The sequence below is a fragment of the Mytilus californianus genome, unplaced genomic scaffold, assembly GCF_021869535.1.
Source record: "Mytilus californianus isolate M0D057914Y unplaced genomic scaffold, xbMytCali1.0.p SCAF_8, whole genome shotgun sequence".
Taxonomy (NCBI): Eukaryota; Metazoa; Mollusca; class Bivalvia; order Mytilida; family Mytilidae; genus Mytilus; species Mytilus californianus.
In genome coordinates, this window is record NW_026262734.1 from 8,836,035 (window position 1) to 8,856,096 (window position 20,062).

At 33.4% G+C, this 20,062-nt stretch overlaps 1 protein-coding gene across 1 annotated transcript; it reads right to left on the reverse strand.

The window, feature by feature from the left end:
• Positions 1 to 906: 906 nt before the first annotated feature.
• Positions 907 to 8,055, reverse strand: LOC127711104 (TLC domain-containing protein 2-like). Its single transcript, XM_052217054.1, has 5 exons — positions 7,748 to 8,055; positions 7,245 to 7,540; positions 6,344 to 6,426; positions 2,723 to 2,805; positions 907 to 1,592 (listed from the first exon to the last, which is right to left on the reverse strand). Exons 2-5 carry the CDS (start codon positions 7,472 to 7,474, stop codon positions 1,155 to 1,157), a joined length of 834 nt encoding a protein of 277 aa, XP_052073014.1. The 5' UTR covers positions 7,475 to 7,540; positions 7,748 to 8,055; the 3' UTR covers positions 907 to 1,154.
• Positions 8,056 to 20,062: the final 12,007 nt, after the last annotated feature.

A 20,062-nucleotide genomic window follows, 5' to 3' on the forward strand; every position in this document is an offset into this window, starting at 1 on the left:
TGTCGAAATTAGCCGTCGGTAATAAACAGTCAGTTTGTGTAAAAGAAATAGCTACCAAATTTGTTTATTACGTATGTACAAAGTATATGTATATTGTATATAATCAGTCCTTCTGTATATTACTTGTTTTTATAATTGATTCAACAAATTTCGCTTGTCCAGGTGTCAATAACGGTGATGTTCACACCACGAGTAGTGATAAATGACACAATAACAGCGATCGATCAGTAAAAATTGCGTGCCGTATGCTGAATGTCGCCCCTCCTCTGAAAAGGACGCTAATTTTTATATAAAATCTCGCAAAATTATGACCCATATTTTGACACATCCCCGTTCACCCAATAATAGGAAGTGAATTCGTTACCATCATGGTTTCAAAGAGAAAGTAAAACGTTAAACGCCGGATTCAGTGTCGTCCAATTAAAACACTCGTTACATTGTTCTTTTGTATATTTAGAATCCGAGATAAACCTAGATTTTCTCGAGAAATGAGATAATTCATTATCTGAAATTGAGAAAATTAATTATCTGGAGAAAAATTAGGATTATCTGAAAATCGATCAGAAAAACCTAGATTTTCTTAATATTTTGAGATAAATCGAGATTTTCTCCAGAAAATGAATTTTCTGTATTTTCTGAGATAAACTAGGATTTTCTCGAATTTGAATTAAGCTGAGATAATCTTAGTTTATCTGAGATAAACCGGGATTATCTGAGATAATCCTAGTTTATCTGAGATAATCTAAGATTAATTAATAAAAGTGGTTCAGGCGTGCCATATATATATTACAAGTATCTCTAGTCACTTAATTGAAAGGAAGTTTCTTCTTATTTCAAAACAAGTTAGTACGAAAAGGGTATATAAATATTAATTGAGGCAGGAAATATACAATGATTATAGCCGGATCAAACTTCATACAATTAATTTATTTCAAGAAGAACAAAAGTATATTCTAGTGATGTCAGCCGTCAACGCACCCAAAGTTCGTATATATAGCTATCGTTTGATCATGGGTTGCTATTTTAGAAAACTAAACTTTTTGTCTTGTCTAGTGGTTCTTATGTTCCTGGAACTACATTACATTCATTACACTGCAAACATTCCATTGCTGAACTTTATATCATAGACATGATAAATCATTCGTCATTATTTTTTATTCATCCTTGTCAAAATTCAAGTCACCATTTTCAAATATGCTTTTGCCGGTTGCGTTATCCAATTTTTGTTTTCTTTTTCCTGAGAAACCTCTTAAAATGTCAGACTTTACAAGTCTCCAAAATAATATTAAGTTTATAACTAGTCCAGTTGTAATAGTCCACCAAAATGTTACAACATACGTTAAACTTACTCTATGAAAATCTAAATATAATCCTGAATAGACACGTAAAATAGGAATAAGGCGGAAAGTAACGAACGTAAAAATGTTAATAAAAGACACAAATCGGTAGAGTTTAGTGTCAAATCCGATATGGCACATCTGTAAGAGTTTTCTCATGTGAAGAAATATAGTGTTAATTTCTGCCATCAGTATTATGACATTATATCCTATGCAGCTTCTTATGTTAAAGTTGTATATAAATGAGGAAACTATCTGTAAAAAAAGGATAAAATTAAAATCATAACAATTTTGTTTCATCTTTATTTTCATCATAGAATAACTTGAACTGTGAGTTTTCAAACGTAATTTTTTTTAAGGGGGGGTAACATGTCCTTGTGTGAACTAAGACCAGAAAAGACTGGCCCTACCGCTGTGTTTTCGTTTTTCGCTATTACATTCTTTTTTAATTTTCATATTTCGTTAACTATGGAGCTTCTTTTATGGAAATGTGTCTTATTCGGACAACTTCATTTTTATACTTATTTATATCCATATCAATATGTAACCATAGTCCAAACCATTTAAATCGTGAGATTATTCTTAACATGCTGCTACCGTATACATAAACCATCATTAGTTATTTGTCTTTGCTAAACAAAATCTTGAGTGCAAAGTACTTCTACCGTTACCATATTTTCTTTAAATTTTAATAGTAAATGTCATCATCTTTGCGTATTTGATTTGCTCAAATACAATTCCTATCTACATGCGTAATCCACCATTTGTATCAAACATCAAAAGAGGTGAATCCTGTCTTGTGTGGTTTGTCAATACCTGTTCAATACTTAAAACACATTGAGATTCGACGTCTCTTAAGATTTGTTTGTGCCACTTTCATCGAACTTGGCTATACATCATGGCGGCCGTTTTTATTTTCTTTTTTTTTTTTGTATTAAAGTGAAGTCGTATTACCCGGAGATAGAACCAGCGAACTTAAAGCAGGAAAACTGGATCTACTTGGCAATAACGATCGAAGTCGAACACGGCTCGCCATGAGCGAGGTTCGAACGCCCACATCAGAGTTAATATGCAAGGGATCTCTCTAGATGTACTACTCTAACCACTCGGCCACATCATTTACTTTTTGTCTGTATGCATGGTGGATTATGCGTCTAGCAAAGTCACAATAACATTTTGCTATGGATAGATATTTCGTGAAAAATTAAAATAAAAGCTTACTACAAAAAAAGAACCGTGGATTTTTATTAGTATTGAAAAGTCTCAGAGTGTCTACGTAATGGAATGTTTTTTCCTCAAATGTTTGCTCTGTTTGAATGCAGTTGTATAATTAATTTGTGTTTTATTTTGTTTTAACCAATGTGTTTACATTATGTTTTACTTACAACAAAATGATGTAAAGTAACTTCCCAGTATGTTCCTAACTTCTTGTTCATCTTCATGTCTATGGTATCATATATGAAATATCCTGCAAATATATACATATTTATAATGTTAAGTGATTGTGAACATTGTGGGGTAAAGATTTTCATTCTGAGTTGTCAACTTATAGAATTAAACATTGCATTGTATTAAGGAAAGCCATTTTTGTTTAGGGCAATGTTTTGAATTGAGTTAGCTTCGTTTTTCTACACTTGTAGATAAAACAGATATATTCATACGCCATGATGTTCTGCAACTTACGTAATTTTCATTTGGTTGTCTTGACAAGTGATCACAAGTATTGTAATACACATACACATTATTGTAATACACATACACATTATTGTAATACACATACACATTATTGTAATACACATACACATTATTGTAATACACATACACATTATTTTATTTTGTAACTGAATAACTGAGTATATGTTGTGTACAAGTTGTAATTTCGTACAAATTATAATTTGTACAGGGTTTTTGTACAAGTTATCAGTATTTTGACACACACCTTCTATACAAGCCTATCTTCAATAATTATCCAGTTCGATGTTTTACTCACAAATTTATGTACTTCAACCTAACATTCATCCTATGTCCACAAAATATATTTTAGTGTTTTTATATAGACTTTGTGTCAGTACTATGTGCAAGACTGTAGAATGTAGTTGTGGAAATAAAACAGTGATAAGCTTAACCAAAGACACTGTGCTTATTTTATCTTATTATGTAAAGAGATTCACAAAATACTGATAACTTGCACAAAAATACTGTACAAATTATAATTTGTAATTCGTACAACATTACAATTTGTACACAACATATATATATTATTAACAAATTACTTGACGTGGGTATGAATAGGATCTTAAGATAGTTCACCTAAGTTGTGCCTACTCACAAAGGTAGAAAATCGGCCTGCAATATGGCTGAATGTAGTTATCAAGCCAGTGACAATACATTGATAGCACTATAACCCCCCCCCCCCCCCCAAAAAAAAAAAATAAAAATATTACGAATAGACGGAGGCCCTTAACGTCAATGTCATGTAACTCAACAATACACATAAACCAATAGACTGTAGAATATGTTAGGAGAGTATGTATTTATCAAGCACGATGTCGTAATTTTTAATATGCAACGTATTTAATATATACGTTTCAATACAAATATGTTTAAGCAACATTAATATGAACTTTTGCAGTCAGAAATAAGTGAAAAACAGGGTATTAATTCCACCAAAAAATATCCTATTTGGCACAATTTTATGCCAAGGAAAGAGGAAGTGTCAATTTTCCATCAATTTATTTCCCACTATAGGGCCAATTTCAAAACTTTCTTCTATCTTCAATAAAATTTACAGATTCATAATATAAGATAAGGAGTTGTGGTATGATTACCAATGAGACAACTATGCAACAAAGTCCACATAAGTTAACATTGATTTATGCATTTAAAGGTCAACATACGGCTTTCAAGAATGAGCAAAACCCATACCGTTTAGTCGGCTATAAAAGGCACCGTCTTGAAAAAAAAAATATCATAAATACCTAAAGATGGCTATAAAAAAATCAATGAGACGAACATTCTCAACCAAAACCAAAGTTCTGTTAGAAGGAAAGCTATGTTAGGTCTTTCAGATACTGGTAAAGGCTGTCTTTTATACAAATGTTTGGAAAACATGTACAATTTGCAATATTTTATCAAAATTGTCTTCAACAGAAATGTATATCACTGAATAACATTTCATTCTATGAACATATGGGAAAATGATGCAAAATAGTATATATTTTTTTTATTATTCTATATTCATATTCCGTTTTATATTTTATAATTTTTTTTTCATTTGAACCCATGAGTAAAACAAATCTGGAAGAAATATTTCTATGTAGCATTACATATTAGTGCTTGAAACAATATCTGCATATTTGATATTCGAAATCAAAGCAAGGAAAAGGAATCAGTAGAATGATTGTCGTAGTGAATTTTTATTTTTAATACATGTAATAGTTAATACCAGTGCATTAAGCATGTTAAGATTAGACTAAAAAGTCGGTGGTCAGACTACTGAAATTGACAAGCCAAAAATAAACTTAGCCCCGCCACTTTTTGAAGGAATTGGGGTAATTTCTCTCCCTCAGGGTGTAGCCTTGGTCCAAAGAAACGCAAAAATAGAGTCGTCTTCAATATGAATAATTTTATTATTTGTTTTAAATAGATTCAGATATTATCTAAATCTTATATGCATTATGTCAAAAGAACACTGTTATGCTTACATATCAAGTTACTACATGATGTAAATCTGTGTTGTTTTATGTCTCACTGAAATATTGAATTGAATTGTATATGTAAAGTATTTAATCCTTATTCAAACTTTAATTATTATGACATATACAAAGGAGGGTTGAGACTTGGTGGGTCAATAAATCATATGTAAATGACAATAAATAAACATGAAGTTAAGTAAAAATAACAATATTTATGATTCATTTATATTCTATTGGATTACAAGTCATAATTGATGTCTTGTAAAATTAAGAATATAGCCGTAATACATAGGAAGAAACAAGCTTGTACAAGCTATTATATTACCAGCGACTCTTTTCACAAAAAATCTTACGACTAAAATTGATCGTAAGTTATACTGAAATGTGTATGACTTACGAGTATTATTACTCTTAAGATTTTTTGTGAAAAGAGTCGCTGAAACGTACAATACGTGTATTATATGTCTTGATTTTACTAAACGTGATAAAAGATGGAAAATGAACCATCAAAAATTTGAAACTAAAAGATTAAGAAAAAAAAGTAACTAAATTACATAATAGAAAAGACTCATTGTAACGGTAACGAAAAATAAGCTCAATCGAAATCCCACAAAGGAAAACAAAAAGTAAATATCCTTCATAGATCCGGAACACTTTTTAAATGTATAATAAGATCAAGATAGGTACTTTGAGGTTTTATCTTTATGTTTAGAAGTTTTTTGTGCCTCGTGTTGATAAAATGAGTCAAGCCATTTCCAACCTATTTTTACAGTTAGTTCTTATGTTGTGCTGGTACACTACTGTCTCAGGTAAGAGGAGGATTGACCGCTGAAGCGGCTTACACACATGGTTAACCCTGCCACATGCCTGTCCCAGGCCAGGAGCCTGTAATGGAATGATTTCCATCGTTGGTTGATGCAAATGTCTGTCATATTTGTTTTTCATTTATTTTTTTTGTTATAAACCAGCCCGTTATTTTTCTCGTTCGAATTGTTACACATTTTGTCATGTCGGGGCCTTTTAAAGCTTACTATGCGGTATGGGTTTTGCTCCTTGTTGAAGGCTTACGGTGACCTATAGTTTCTTACATTTTTGGTGGAAAGTTGTCTCATTTGCAAATATACTACCTCTCCTTTAGTTTATATCAAAATTATTATAACTGTTACATGTATAGTCATAGATAGACATAAAGTGAAAGATGAGCTCATATTTAAAAAGAACAATTACACATACACACAGCAAAAAAAAATAATGACATTGCCACTAAAACATTGTTATATTATAAGCAAATATAATTTTGAGTTTAATTACCTGCAGAAAAGGGCACCATTAGATACATGAAGTTGTTTATATAAGCCACTGGATCTCGTACTAAATCTGGGTATAAAACTAAGCTAGAACACAAAAAAAGTTAAGTACAAATCATTAAGTACAAAATTTGTAAGTTATATTTATCAACGTTTGGTCCACTGGACGTTATGCTACCAACAATCAATCAATCAACGTTTGGTTGATTGACCATGCTGAATTAATGATTCCGCCAAATCTTTAAACCTTATAAACTAAAATGTTCAATGTTATTCAAATGTTTATTATTTTACGTTGATTTCATCTGTTTGTTCTATTTCCAAGGAAAGTTATTAAAGTTTCATAATTATTGTAACGGTTCTCCCATTTAAAAATGCAATAATTAACTCACTTATTGCCAATGATTAAAAGGGTAAAAGCTATCTTTTTTTTATAACAGATTGACACCAGATAATGCAACATACCTGGGGATCGACGATCTGATGTAAACAACACATTTGAAACCATTTTTAAAAAATGCATTTTTAGCACAAAAAAATATAACAAGTTGTAATGAATGTGTTTAAATTTTCGACAAGAAATAAAAACTCGATTTTTTTGTTTCGTTGGAGTCTTTTTGTGCAACAGTGTTGTTGTGTTGCTGTCTTATTGGCGTATACACAAACTCCTCATGCTATTCATCAATAAAGATAATAAGAAATATTTATGGCTATATATCTTGGCTATAAGTATATTAATGGTAAAGTATTTTGTCTCTTTACCATATTTATATAAACATTAACGGAGTTTTATTATCTTACAATTTATTCATGTAACTATTTTCTCATTGTAAAAAGTAACTCTAAATGGTCATAAACTAAGTTATATAAAACAAATTAAAAAAAAGCATGACAGGTATACTAACCATAAAAAAACCCACGTTCCGCATATAACTCCATGTATCCATGATATCGTGATATTTCTCCACTTCCAGAATTCTACCTCTGGAGCAACACATTTAGGTTTCCCGAGTCTATCTAAAATTTCTCCCAACATATAAAACATAACAGTAGTCATTGCACACATAACATACGCTTGCCATACATGTACAGATTCAATGCCATCACCGGTCAGTTCTGTAGTTTCCATGCTCATGTAACTTTATACTCTGACAATGTTGGCTTGAATATTAACTCGAATTATTGTGATAGGAGATCCGTTCTGCAACGACAAGCATAAATTCAATCAATATTTCTAATGAATTTTAATAATAAAACTTAAATTAGGTAAAGAAAGACGGATCATTAAGATCAATAGGACAAAAAGTCAGCGTATTAATAAGGAAGTTCGAGAAATGGCACGAGAATTTACCGTGGCACAAATGATAAGGTGTTATATTTAAACATCGCTATAATAAATGTTGCTTACCCGACAAATTTTGACCAAATGTCTTGTGCTGCACACAAAGTTGAGATTTATTAATCCATGTTCTCTTATTTATGTTTAGTGCTGACAGTGTGCGTTTTGTTTTCATTTACACAACAAATCACAACAAGTCAATCAATGTGTACACAATACCGGAATAACCGTATTTTAATACACATAAAAGTCAACAATAAGAATTTACTTCAGGACACGATTATCACGACGCTGAGGGTCATTTAACATGTTAAGGTTTTTGTCTTTAAAAAAACTACGACGAGCAATGAGGGACATATGTGTATACACATTATTTGCCCATGTACATGATAGGTAAACGTTCATGCTTGAACATGTTAAAATGTACAAAGAAAAAATCCTGCATGATTAGTCAATAGACATATTAGATTAGTTTTTAAATGTGCAGATTAAGAAAGTGTTGGATGAAGGCCGCCCTGGCCCCGTTGTATTGCGAAGCAGTTTACGAAACACGTAAATTCTCTTGTAGGGATTATGCTTTAAAATATTAAACAAGAAAACCAGCCATGAAGGCGTATGCTGATCTATGCTGTTCTCATATCGCAATTGATTTACATGGAAGCTATCCAGATGGCTTTTCACAAAGCAAAGTTTCAATTGATTTCGAAATTGTGAAGGAGTGATGCATCTTGATATTTTAAAATGAGAAATTGTCTTTTTAAGCGCACTGATGTTCTCGTTGCCTTATTTATAACTTATTTTTTTAATTCATCTATTTATTTTTGGAGTAGGGACGTTAGTAGAAAATAAAAGGATATGGAGTAAATGTACATGGGACAAAATCGCACACAACATATAGAAAACAGAGAAAATTATCAATGAACAGGGCTTTTATTCCTGTTCTTCATCTTGACAGTTGATGTAGGGTCTTCAACAATGAACGAATCATTCATACCCTACAACAAGGTCAAGACGGCCCCTAGCGTCGACTTAAGCGGTACTGTTGATAAAAATAAACCACAGTTCACCTTCTTGCTCCCCACCCGCCTCGGAGTGCCAACTTGTGCGATGCTTGTGTGCAATGGTTCTCCAGTCGAAAGCGCCAGGGATACAAGAAAAGTGCAGTAATTTTGAAAGACATCGATCGCCGCTAAAATATGCCTTGAAGTTACACATGTCGGGAGCGGTCAATGAATTACATAATTTATAATTACGGGCGAGGTTTTTCAACATATATTTGTCATACATTGCCCAACAAAAGACCAATAATTTCGAAACAACAAATGATAGACAATACATATAAAACTAAAAACACAAACGATAGACAGCACGGGGTACATCGAAATATATGTAAGAAAACCTAGCAGTTTAAAATAGTATGAAAGGGCAATATACAAAACAGATGACCAGACTAGTATTTTGAAGAAATTTAACCAAACATGAAATTTTAACGGTGTATTAATATGAGAAATTCTCACATGAACAAGCACACCATAACTGTAAATATTATAAGAGCATACTCCTCAAGCACGGGGAAACGTTCTACTGCCTCCACACAGCACTAGAGACAAGCTCTAGAATCAATAGAAAATAAAAGGATATGGAGTAAATGTACATGGGACAAAATCGCACACAAAACATAGAAAACACAGAAAATTATCAATGAACAGGGCTTTTATTCCTGTTCTTCATCTTGACAGTTGATGTAGGGTCTTCAACAATGAACGAATTATTCATACCCTACAACAAGGTCAAGACGGCCCCTAGCGTCGACTTAAGCGGTACTGTTGATAAAAATAAACCACAGTTCACCTTCTTGCTCCCCACCCGCCTCGGAGTGCCAACTTGTGCGATGCTTGTGTGCGATGGTTCTCCAGTCGAAAGCACCAGGGATACAAGAAAAGTGCAGTAATTTTGAAAGACATCGATCGCCGCTAAAATATGCCTTGAAGTTACACATGTCGGGAGCGATCAATGAATTACATAATTTATAATTACGGGTGAGGTTTTTCAACATAATTTTGTCATACATTGCCCAACAAATGTAAGTGGTCATTTTCTTATATATAATAAAATCAGAAAACTGACACATCTCACATTACAGTTTCTACGGTTTGTATTAACACGGTGCGGGCGCGTTGGCAAAAAAAAGATGTATGAAGATTATGCTGTACATATAGTCAGCTCATCATGCTCATGTGATAATAGCGAAATATTTCCCTTGTCTGATTATATTCTCTAACCAACTAGACGACAATCTTTTCTAAAGCTAATATTTTAATTGTAATTTGCGTAAAAGGAGATGTGCGGATACGAAACAGCAAACCAGCGACAAGAAAAAAAACATTTAGTCACTTAGAGAATGCCGCTCTGTTTGGCTCCACAAATTTATTCAGATGTTAGTGGATAACACATACGTCGATCACACGTAGCTGGAACTATACGAGCCTAATCTCTGGATGGAGGTCAGACAATAGTAGTAAATAAGTATACAATGACCAGCGCTTGACATTGGTACAGAGGGGTAAAAGAGAGCGCCGAAAGATACCAAAGGGACATTCAAACTCATAAGTAGCTTCCTTATGAGCAGCAACCCTCTATCATGGAAATCATGATAGGGTTAAGTATAAGCCCTGGAATATCGGATCAACTGGGAGATATGTACTCCGTATTCAGGCGCTGCTGGAATGTTGCTACATAGAAATGGAAAGTTCACAGTTGAGATGATGTTATCATCTATTTTGTCGTAAAGTTTTGTTTTAAACCGACCCTCATGAATAAAGCACACACACTTTTTCGCTGACACGCAAACTGACCACTTCTCAGAATCAAATGGTCGGCTCGTTTTGGTATGATACACTTACTCCTTCTATCTTAAAGAGCAGTTGAAATGAAGTCTAGAACGTTGATTCGAATGAAATATGAATATAATAGCTTAACAATCAGGGACAGATCCAGGGTCCTAGGAAAAGGGGTATAAATGTCCAAAAAAGTAAAACAAAAATCGGCAGCGCATAGCGAGGCGAACTTTTCTTTTGATGATTTACAGCCAAAGAAATGTTTTTTTACGTTCAATGTGAGATCTACGCCTCCCTGAATCTGCCACTGCAATACTTCTATCTTATACCTTTGTCAATTTGGTGAGCGTAGCTTAGGTTTTTGTTTTTACTTTTTTGGTATGTTTGTGGGGGATGAATATTGTTTACGGACTATATATTGACTTGATATGCCAGGATCTCCGCACGTTATAAGCTCTTCAGGACGACATTTCATCTCTAAATGACGTTTCATTTACACAAAAAAAGTAGTCTCTGTCTGTCAGTATCAAATAGAGATTGAAATTTTATCAAAGATATGAACTTTAACCAACACAAAACACCCATAGTGATCCCAAGAGCTCCAGATTTGTAATTCGAAAAACATCATAATCTTAGAAACATCAAATCGTCATACTTTATCTTAAGACTATTGGCAAAATCACCAAAATGTGCAAGCTTGTTTATTTTGTCATTTATATTAATTTCGTTTCTAATACTGTCAGTAATATAACACGACCCCAACCAATAGTTGATCTTTTAGGACGAAATTTCCCGTACTCATTGCTGTCGTCTTTGAGTTGAGTGCTTGTAACCTAAATCATTTTGCCGGACAAATTGTACATTGCCTGTTTAACAAGTGTATATTGTACTATTCTCATTTTTTTTCCATTTCGAACAGCTTCTGTAGGAAGTTATAAAACACCTAGCTTGTTTCCTTTCAGTAATATTCTTCGGTCATTATTTCGATTTAGTTTCGATTTTTTTATTTCTGATTTTTATTTCTTTATTTTTTTTACCGTCTGCACCTTTTCACACTGACATGCAAGTTCGTAATGAAATTCTCTCTTTTTCAGCTCGCATATGAAGAAGGCTTATGCTTACGACAAGGAACTATCTATGATTTTGAATAGTTTCAAATTGAGGCATCCTGTTTGGAAGTATCATTTTGCATTTCTTATTAGGAAATACAATTTATCTTATTCATATGTTTAAAAAATATAGTGTTTCTTTCGGCATTTGCTAACTTGTTGACTACATTTCCTAACAATAAACAACCCTTAATCTGTTTGTTCACTCGTTACTTGGTATAAAGGCTGATATATCTGCCCATTAAAGTCTCAATCGTACACCACTTTAATTTTTTATTCGTTATACATATGTATTTCTTTTTAAAAATATAAATGTTAACCGAATGGCTTCGCAGTTCAATTTTAATATTTTCTCATTTACTTCGGTCAAATTAATACTAGTCGAAACGAGTTGATTCGATTATGGTCATGTTAACCTCCGTTCCAATTTTCAGGGTGCATGTGTTCCATCTGGTAGCTATATTCGTGCCTACTACAGAATCGCCGATGAAGTCGCAGTGAGTATTGATTATGTCAACGGCATTAGTGATATTCGACATTTTTGCTCCGTACTCTTTTCTGTTATCAATTTCTCGAGCTTAATTAGAAAAAAAGAAAGAAGCAAATTGTGTCTTGTTAGTCAAAGCAATTTTAACTTTGACCTTCGTCAAGTCAGTAAAATTCCAACTTGAAGGCTAATCATATCCTGTCATCCGAACATTGGCAAAGCTCCTAAATATCCTAAACATGTCTTGGAAGTTGTTATTACCATTCGAGAAGGTAATGGACACGAATCTACATTGTACTTCATTTTCTTGCTGTTTTACTTTTCAGATATAAGAATACTATAAGTGATGGTATCAATCTGTAACAATCAATACAAGTACATCCTGTTTTTGTCCAACCTCAAAAGTCTTTAAAACTTTGTCAGGCAAGTTCATAATGAGTATAAGTAAGAGATGAAAAGATACATAGACAGACATTATGAACCGAAACACGAAGCATCTTCCCTTTCCGGTATGGAACCTGGTATAATCCTTTAATTTCTTATCGGTAATAGAATTCTTTGGTCACACGACATGATATGCATTAATGATTATACCATTACGGAGTTTACAGACCGAGAAATCAGCTCATGTAGGACCTAAAGGTCAACATTTTTTTGTTTCCTTTCGATAATTTTACATCCGGACGGGGATGGAAAATAACTTTATCGAACCTAACCTAAATGCAGCGGCGTGGGAATATGTTTTTGGTTCATGTTAAAAATGAAACGAACAGCATCTAGTGTATGGTCATAAAGTATATATAGTTAACCAACTGTTAGCAGAGCAGCCGATTAAAGCACTATTATGATAAGCGAGCTAGGAAAACGTAGTGTTTTTCACGATTTCATGCACAATGTTGGTAAAAACACCGAATACTCTTTTAAAGTCTACAGGAATAACTTGAAAGAGCTTGGCCTGTTTAAATCGAACAAAATGCCTTTTATACGCAAGAGTGGCTTTTACCAATCAAACGTGGGTATTAATTCAGTCGGTTTACTATAACTTATCATAGTTTCATATCATAAAACTTTTATTGTTGATAAATACTCTTTAAGGAATGTTCAAATGTGGTGTGATGCTGCTGTTTGATTTGTAGTAATTACTTCTGTAGTAGATACCCCCAGGTCAAATCACACACATACACATCAGAAAGAAGTTATTTACACCTTTGGGTGGCCGTTGGTGTGACGAATTACCACCACCAGGAACACAGTTACGGAGAATTCAGTTTGAGAAACCCTTTTAAATACATGGTAGAATCTCTCCCTCACATCTGATCTTCGTCGATGGGTAAGATTAACAAAGGCATGGCTGTTCCAATCACACTATATTTTAATGTGCCGTATGGAGATGTTTTTCACGGACAGAATTTATAAAACTAAAGATTCCTTTTTGCTTGAAGAAGTCGACTTATATCAATGTTGGTACGTCAAATTTGATGTGAATGAAGACGAGGAAACATTTCTAGACGGGATATCAACTAGACTGAGGGCAACGTGTATTTTAGTAGATATAAGAAGATGTGGTATGAGTGCCAATGAGACAACTCTCCATCCAAGTCAAAATTTATAAAAGTAAACCATTATAGGTCAAAGTACGGTCTTCAACACGGAGCCTTGGCTCACACCGAACAGCAAGCTATAAAGGGCCCCAAACATTTTAGGTCCACTTCCTCCAGAATGATATGCAATGATTTCGTTAAAACTGAATACATGCAACTTTGAGCAAAAGCTGTCAGTAAAAATTCAGACATATGAAAACAATCTCATGAAATATAATACTCAGAACGAAAATGAGCACAGGTGAAACTCTTAACCACAAGTGGGTCTAACGATACCATAACGACTGTTACAGTTGTGGGTATGATATTGCCTGAATGTGATTGAATCCGTTCCTGTTCTAAACGTCTGAGTTTTAAATCTGCAAAAAAAGACAAAGAAGGGAAATGCAAATATAAGATTGAAAACGAATTCACCAATGCTTAAAATGATGTTTAGGTCACAGGCAGGTATTTGGAAATATCGTCGGCTTTTTAAACACTTTTGTCGAGGAGGAACAGGGACTCTATTAGTCTCTTGTGCATCTGTCTGAGGAAATAACCATAAATAAAGATGTGATTTAAACCACAATTATTTAAGTATAGTAGGTAGTAGTATGAGATCCTAGCGAAATTAATCTTTGAGACATCAAACAGCTGCAGGAGAGATTGAGAGATACTAGTACATGTATTGTGAGATTTTTTGTTTGGGTGTTGATATATCAAAATTCCATCGAAAGGCCAGCGCAAAATATGGAAAAGGTTCCTATATTAGCTACTTTCTCATTCTTTTCTTTCAATTTCAATTTCCAATTTTAGACGTTATCTAGTATTATAGTCAATGGTTTTATGATTAGTCTCAATTGGTTACGAGGTTTCGTTGTTTATAGTTATATCCTTTTTATTCACCTGTGGGTACTATTAATATAAATATATTTCTTATTTTTTATGATTTTATTTGTATCATCAATTGAGTGCACATAATTCATGGAGGACTACATTGAGTATATCGCTATGTCTTCCAGCCGTACACACGCACTCAGTCTGATTAAATGTGTTGATTCCGCGTTTGAGTTTTGTCACGTGTTTTAATTAAAACTAAACGATTCAGTTTCAAATGGAAAGGCGATAGGTTTTGTGCAATTGTTGTTGCCAAATATATACTTCCGCTATTGCCTCTTTAAATATGCTTCCGTTGTATTGCCGCTTAAAACATTCATTTCATGTTGCTCTTCTGCATCTGGAAATAAGTTTCTTCTACTGTTGCTAGGGGTGATGTATCGGTATTACTGATACAACTGTGTAATGATGGAACCAGTTTCTTCTTTCGTTACAGATTATCTCTTGCAGCATTTCTTCCTTAAATAGCAAGAATGTATTCATCGGTCTCTGTAGTGATTACTTGTTCCATTTTTCCCCATCTTGTCTCGGACAGTGAAGTAGACTCTTTGATTGTCTACCTTTTCTTTGGATAACTAGTCCTTTTTTTCTTTCAGTCGAATTGCCATCCTACTTAGGTTGCCAACACTATAACGTGATTTAACTCACAGTTTGCAGAATATGATACATGATCGGTGTGATAATGAAATTTCTCCAGCTGCGCTTATTACTAGTACTCTCGAATTACCACTGGTTTCTATAAGCTGTTCAAAGCACACAATCTTGGAAGCAGCTAAGAGCAACAGAAGGAAAACTAATTCGCAAAGATTGGTAATCAAATATAGACATTGCAGATCAGAGTGTCAGGTGCCCATATTTTTCAATTATCCAAAATAAAATTTTAATAATAACAAAGATTACTTTCATTTTTTGCTTATGTGCTTTGTCTATTGTGTCTATATGCCATTTTGTTTTTCCTTGTTGACATAGTTGTTTTTATAGCGATTAAGATTATTACACAATGTTGACTGCTGTACCCCAATTTTTGACATTTTTAACCTATTATGTCTGTTTGTTTTGCTCACACATTGTTGTCAATGTAATAGAATTATATGCGACTGTCATACAAGTGAGAGGTTTGGCTAGCTTTAAACCAGAATAAGTTCACCATTTTTCTACATAAAGAAATGCCTGTACCAAGTCAGGAATATGACAGTTGTTTTCCATTCGTTTGATGTGTTTGAGCTTTTGATTTTGCCATTTGATAAGGGACTTTCCGTTTTGAATTTTCCTTGGAGTTCGGTATTTTTGTTATTTTACTTTTCATAATAAATTGAACTAATAGGAATACTAAAACCAATGGCAGTTAATATTCAAATTATGTCAAATCAACACTATAGCAAAAGGAATCCATAAGAAAGATATGGATTTTCTAAGCCCTCTCTTCGTTGCAGTACTCGTAAATATTTAAGTGAATGTGATTTAACAGAATGCATAGTGACTGTAAAAATATACAGTAATTGTCAGTTTGTTTTCGACTTATGAGTTTGAATATCCCTTTGGTATCCTCTCTTTTATGGACTTCAAAGTTAAGGAAAGCAATATCAAGGAAAGGTAAAACGTGGTATAATTGGTTACTCTTTTTGCGGTTAAAGAAAAGAAAGGTAACGGTTTGTTTACTTCAGAAATCATACTGATACTGATACAAGTGTGTCATTTGACATTTACATCAGATAAATATTGTCTTACTTTCATTATGATACAGTGTTGACCTGACTTAAATGATACATTTTGTCTGTAATTTCCGATCATAAAATTATGTAAATGTACTAAAGCTAAGGTTACAACTACCTTTGGCAAATAGTACCATGGTCCTTTCGTTATGTTTTTTTTTTTCTGTTTTAAGTCCTTTTGTTTTGTATTGTTTATGATTACTTTTTGTTCTGTTTAATAGACATTTTTTTGTTTCTGTGCCCTCCAACGTTTTTGATTTTGGCTTTTCAAAGTTATTCAAGTCACACGTGTCGTGAACAAAGAAATCATGCCATACGATTTTTAATACAACTGGATCAGTACCGTTGCTGGTTGACTATTAGACCACAGGGGTACCATCCACTCTGTATTCAGTGCTAATGTATTGACATGATTTAAAAGAAACATTTTCTCGTAAAAAGTTGGGGTTTTTCATATTTAGAGAAGAATGATAACATCATTTGATAACTTTATTCTAATTTTGATAACTATATTCTTATTTTAATATCTGTTCATCGGAACATTTTTTTTTGTAAACTTGTAATCATAAGCTTCATTAAGGAGAAATATTCAAACATAAAGGAGTTCTATTTTGAACGGAACTGACTTGGACATGAAACAAAAAATCAGTAGTTTTCATGTGTTATTTATTTGAGGAGTGTTACTTACTTACGTTCATAGTGTTTTAACACAATCAGAAAATATGAATACTAGAACTTAACAACAATATTTATCATGAAAACGTTGGTTAGCCGTGTTTTTGACAATCATTCCATTGTTTCGTTTTCTTTTTTTTTAGGTGACAAAGACATCGAAATATATTGAATGCTGGGCTTGTTTTACTCTCTTAGACAATAAATGATTCGACCTACAGTACAAAAATTCGTGCACGAAATACGTAAGCTCCTTTAACGCTTGTTTACCAGATTTTAAAATAAGGTCAAACCTGGTAAGCAATCTCCGCATTGGTAGATCCAGAGATATAATCGTCAGTGACAGTTCATGCATTGAATCTTTAGTATAAACTATGAAATTATTGAAAGTTGTAAATTTGTCAGGTTATATCTGTTATACTGTGCTGCATTCTGTTTCTTTCTATGTATATCAACATATAATTTTGTCAAGGGATATTTTGCATGTTTTTGGCCATGGCGTTGTCAGTTTGTTTTCGATCTATGAGTTTGAATGTCCCTCTGGTATCTTTCGTCCCTCTTTTAAATAAATCATCTCGTTCATTATATGACATATTGTTTTCTTGATTCTTTAATAACTTAACAATTGACACGTATTAAGTTGTAATCAACATAAAGTTTACATATTAATGTCAGTTTCTCGGATGCTATAAGAAAAAGTAAAATTTTATCTGGTGTATACTTAATTATTGTAAGAGGTACCTGCCCGTCTTACAAATGTATATACCACAATCAGTACCAAGCATTTTATTGGCCCAGTCGTTATCTGTTTCAGTTCTGACATAAATTACCAAATATTCGTAGATATTCACATTGTTTTGTGTGAAAATTTCTTAAAAAACAGCAAAGAGAGGCGAAAGATACCGAAGTGACATTCAAGCTCATTAGTCGAAAATAAACTGACAACGCCATGGCAAAAAAAAAAGAAAAAGATCAAAAGACAAACAACAGTATACTAAAAAACACAATATAGATAACTACATGTAACGACTGAGCAACACGAACCCCGCTCAAAACCAGGGGTGATCTCAGGTGCTCTGGAAGGGTTAGCAGATCCTGCTAAACAAGTGGCACCCGTCGTGTTGCTCATGTAAGTACAAACATGGTGATAAGTCTAATTTGGTAGGTCACATTCGAGGAAAAGAGGACGGGATTGTAGGTACGACAATTGGAACATATCCGTCGTCATCTGTGAAACAGATATTCCATAACGGTCAACCAACTCGTGATGGCGTCCATAAAATTAACGAAGCGACGATTTCAACTTCACCACTTGGAACACTTGGTTTAATAGCTTCTTTTTGAAAAGCAACAATCTATCAAGGGAATCATGATAGGAAATACAAGCCCTGGAATACCCTATCAACTGGGAGATATATATACTCCATATGCAGGCGCTGTTTGAATGTTGCTACATAGAAATGGAAAGTTCGCAATTGGGAAGCTGAAATCATCTCTTTTGTCGTAAAGATTTGTTTTCAACCGACCCTTATTGTCAATTTCTAGATGTTAAGTCAAGATATGGGGCAGACTTAACTGAATCTGTTGTATCCTTTATCTCAAGTTCGATGAAGAGGAGAAAATGTGTACGCATTTAAAAAAAAAAAATAACCCACTTTGATTGCACAAAGATTATTGCAATTAACAAGTTAAAAGGTGCAAAAAGTAAAATCACAAAAATACTGAACTCCGAGGAAAATTCAAAACGGAAAGTCCCTAATCAAATGGCAAAATCAAAAGCTCAAACACATCAAACGAATGGATAACAACTGTCATATTCCTGACTTGGTACAGGCATTTTCTTATGTAGAAAATGGTGGATTGAACCTAGTTTTATAGCTAGCTAAACCTCTCACTTGTATGACAGTCGCATCAAATTCCATTATATTGACAAAGATGCGTGAAGAAAACAAACAGACGCAATAGGTAAAAATGTTAAAAATAGGGGTACAGCAGTCAACATTGTGTTATCGTCTTAATCACTATAAAAACAAACAAATGTAACGAAGAAGCACAAAAAGGCATACATCAAATTTAACATCCTCATTTTGCTTTTTCATTATACGATTTTATTTATCTATGTAAAATCCACCCATAAAGGATGGAAGGTTTTAAGTACTGGCGTAAAATCGCTCGTTTGAAATTCGCACAGGTAGACAAAAAATAATTTTGTGGTTCAAAGTATGACGGGATACATATGTAAAGAGTCACGTAAAACGGATGTCACAAAAACAGACTTAACAGTAAAAGTAATATAAATAAATAAAATAATTTAGTGGTTCAAAGTATGACGGGATACATAAGTACAGAGTCACGTCAAATGTATATCACAAAAAACAGACTTAACAGTAAAAGTAATATTTATAAAGACAAATAAAAGAATACTATAACACGTTATTAAGATGATAAACAACGTCAGTACGCAGAATCTATACAAAGTCTTCAAGACCATCGTGTATTATTTGTGAAGTTGATACGGAGTATTTATCAACAAGGTCTTAATTGGTACCTTCCGATAAACTTTTTTAGAAAAAGGACGAGACGTTCTTTGACATACCCCTGGTTCATCAACTTTCTGCTCAGACACTGGTGACGTTTTACAAAGTCTGAATAGGAGCTTCCAGAACTGCACATTTATTGAAAGATTTTTTTTTATTTCAAAGGTTCAAAATCAGTGACCTAGACCTTTGACCTAAATACCCCAAAATTAATAGGTCTCTTCTCCTTCTATATGTTTCGTTTGTTTAGACACAAGGACGGACGGACTGATTGACAAATGTAGTCTTTTGTTTTCCTGGAAATGTTAAATTTGGCATCAGTGCAAAAGTAGATGAAGTCACTACACAAATACAAGCTGTTGAAGATATGGTATGATTACCAATGTGACAAGTTTCCATCATAGACAAATGATGTAGATGTTAGCAACAATAGGTCAGCGTACAGTCTTCAACAATGAGCAAGACTCATACTGCAGAGCAAGGTAGAAAAGGCCCGACATTTCAAAATGCAAAACAATTCAAACTTGAAAAACAAACGGCCTGATTTATGTAC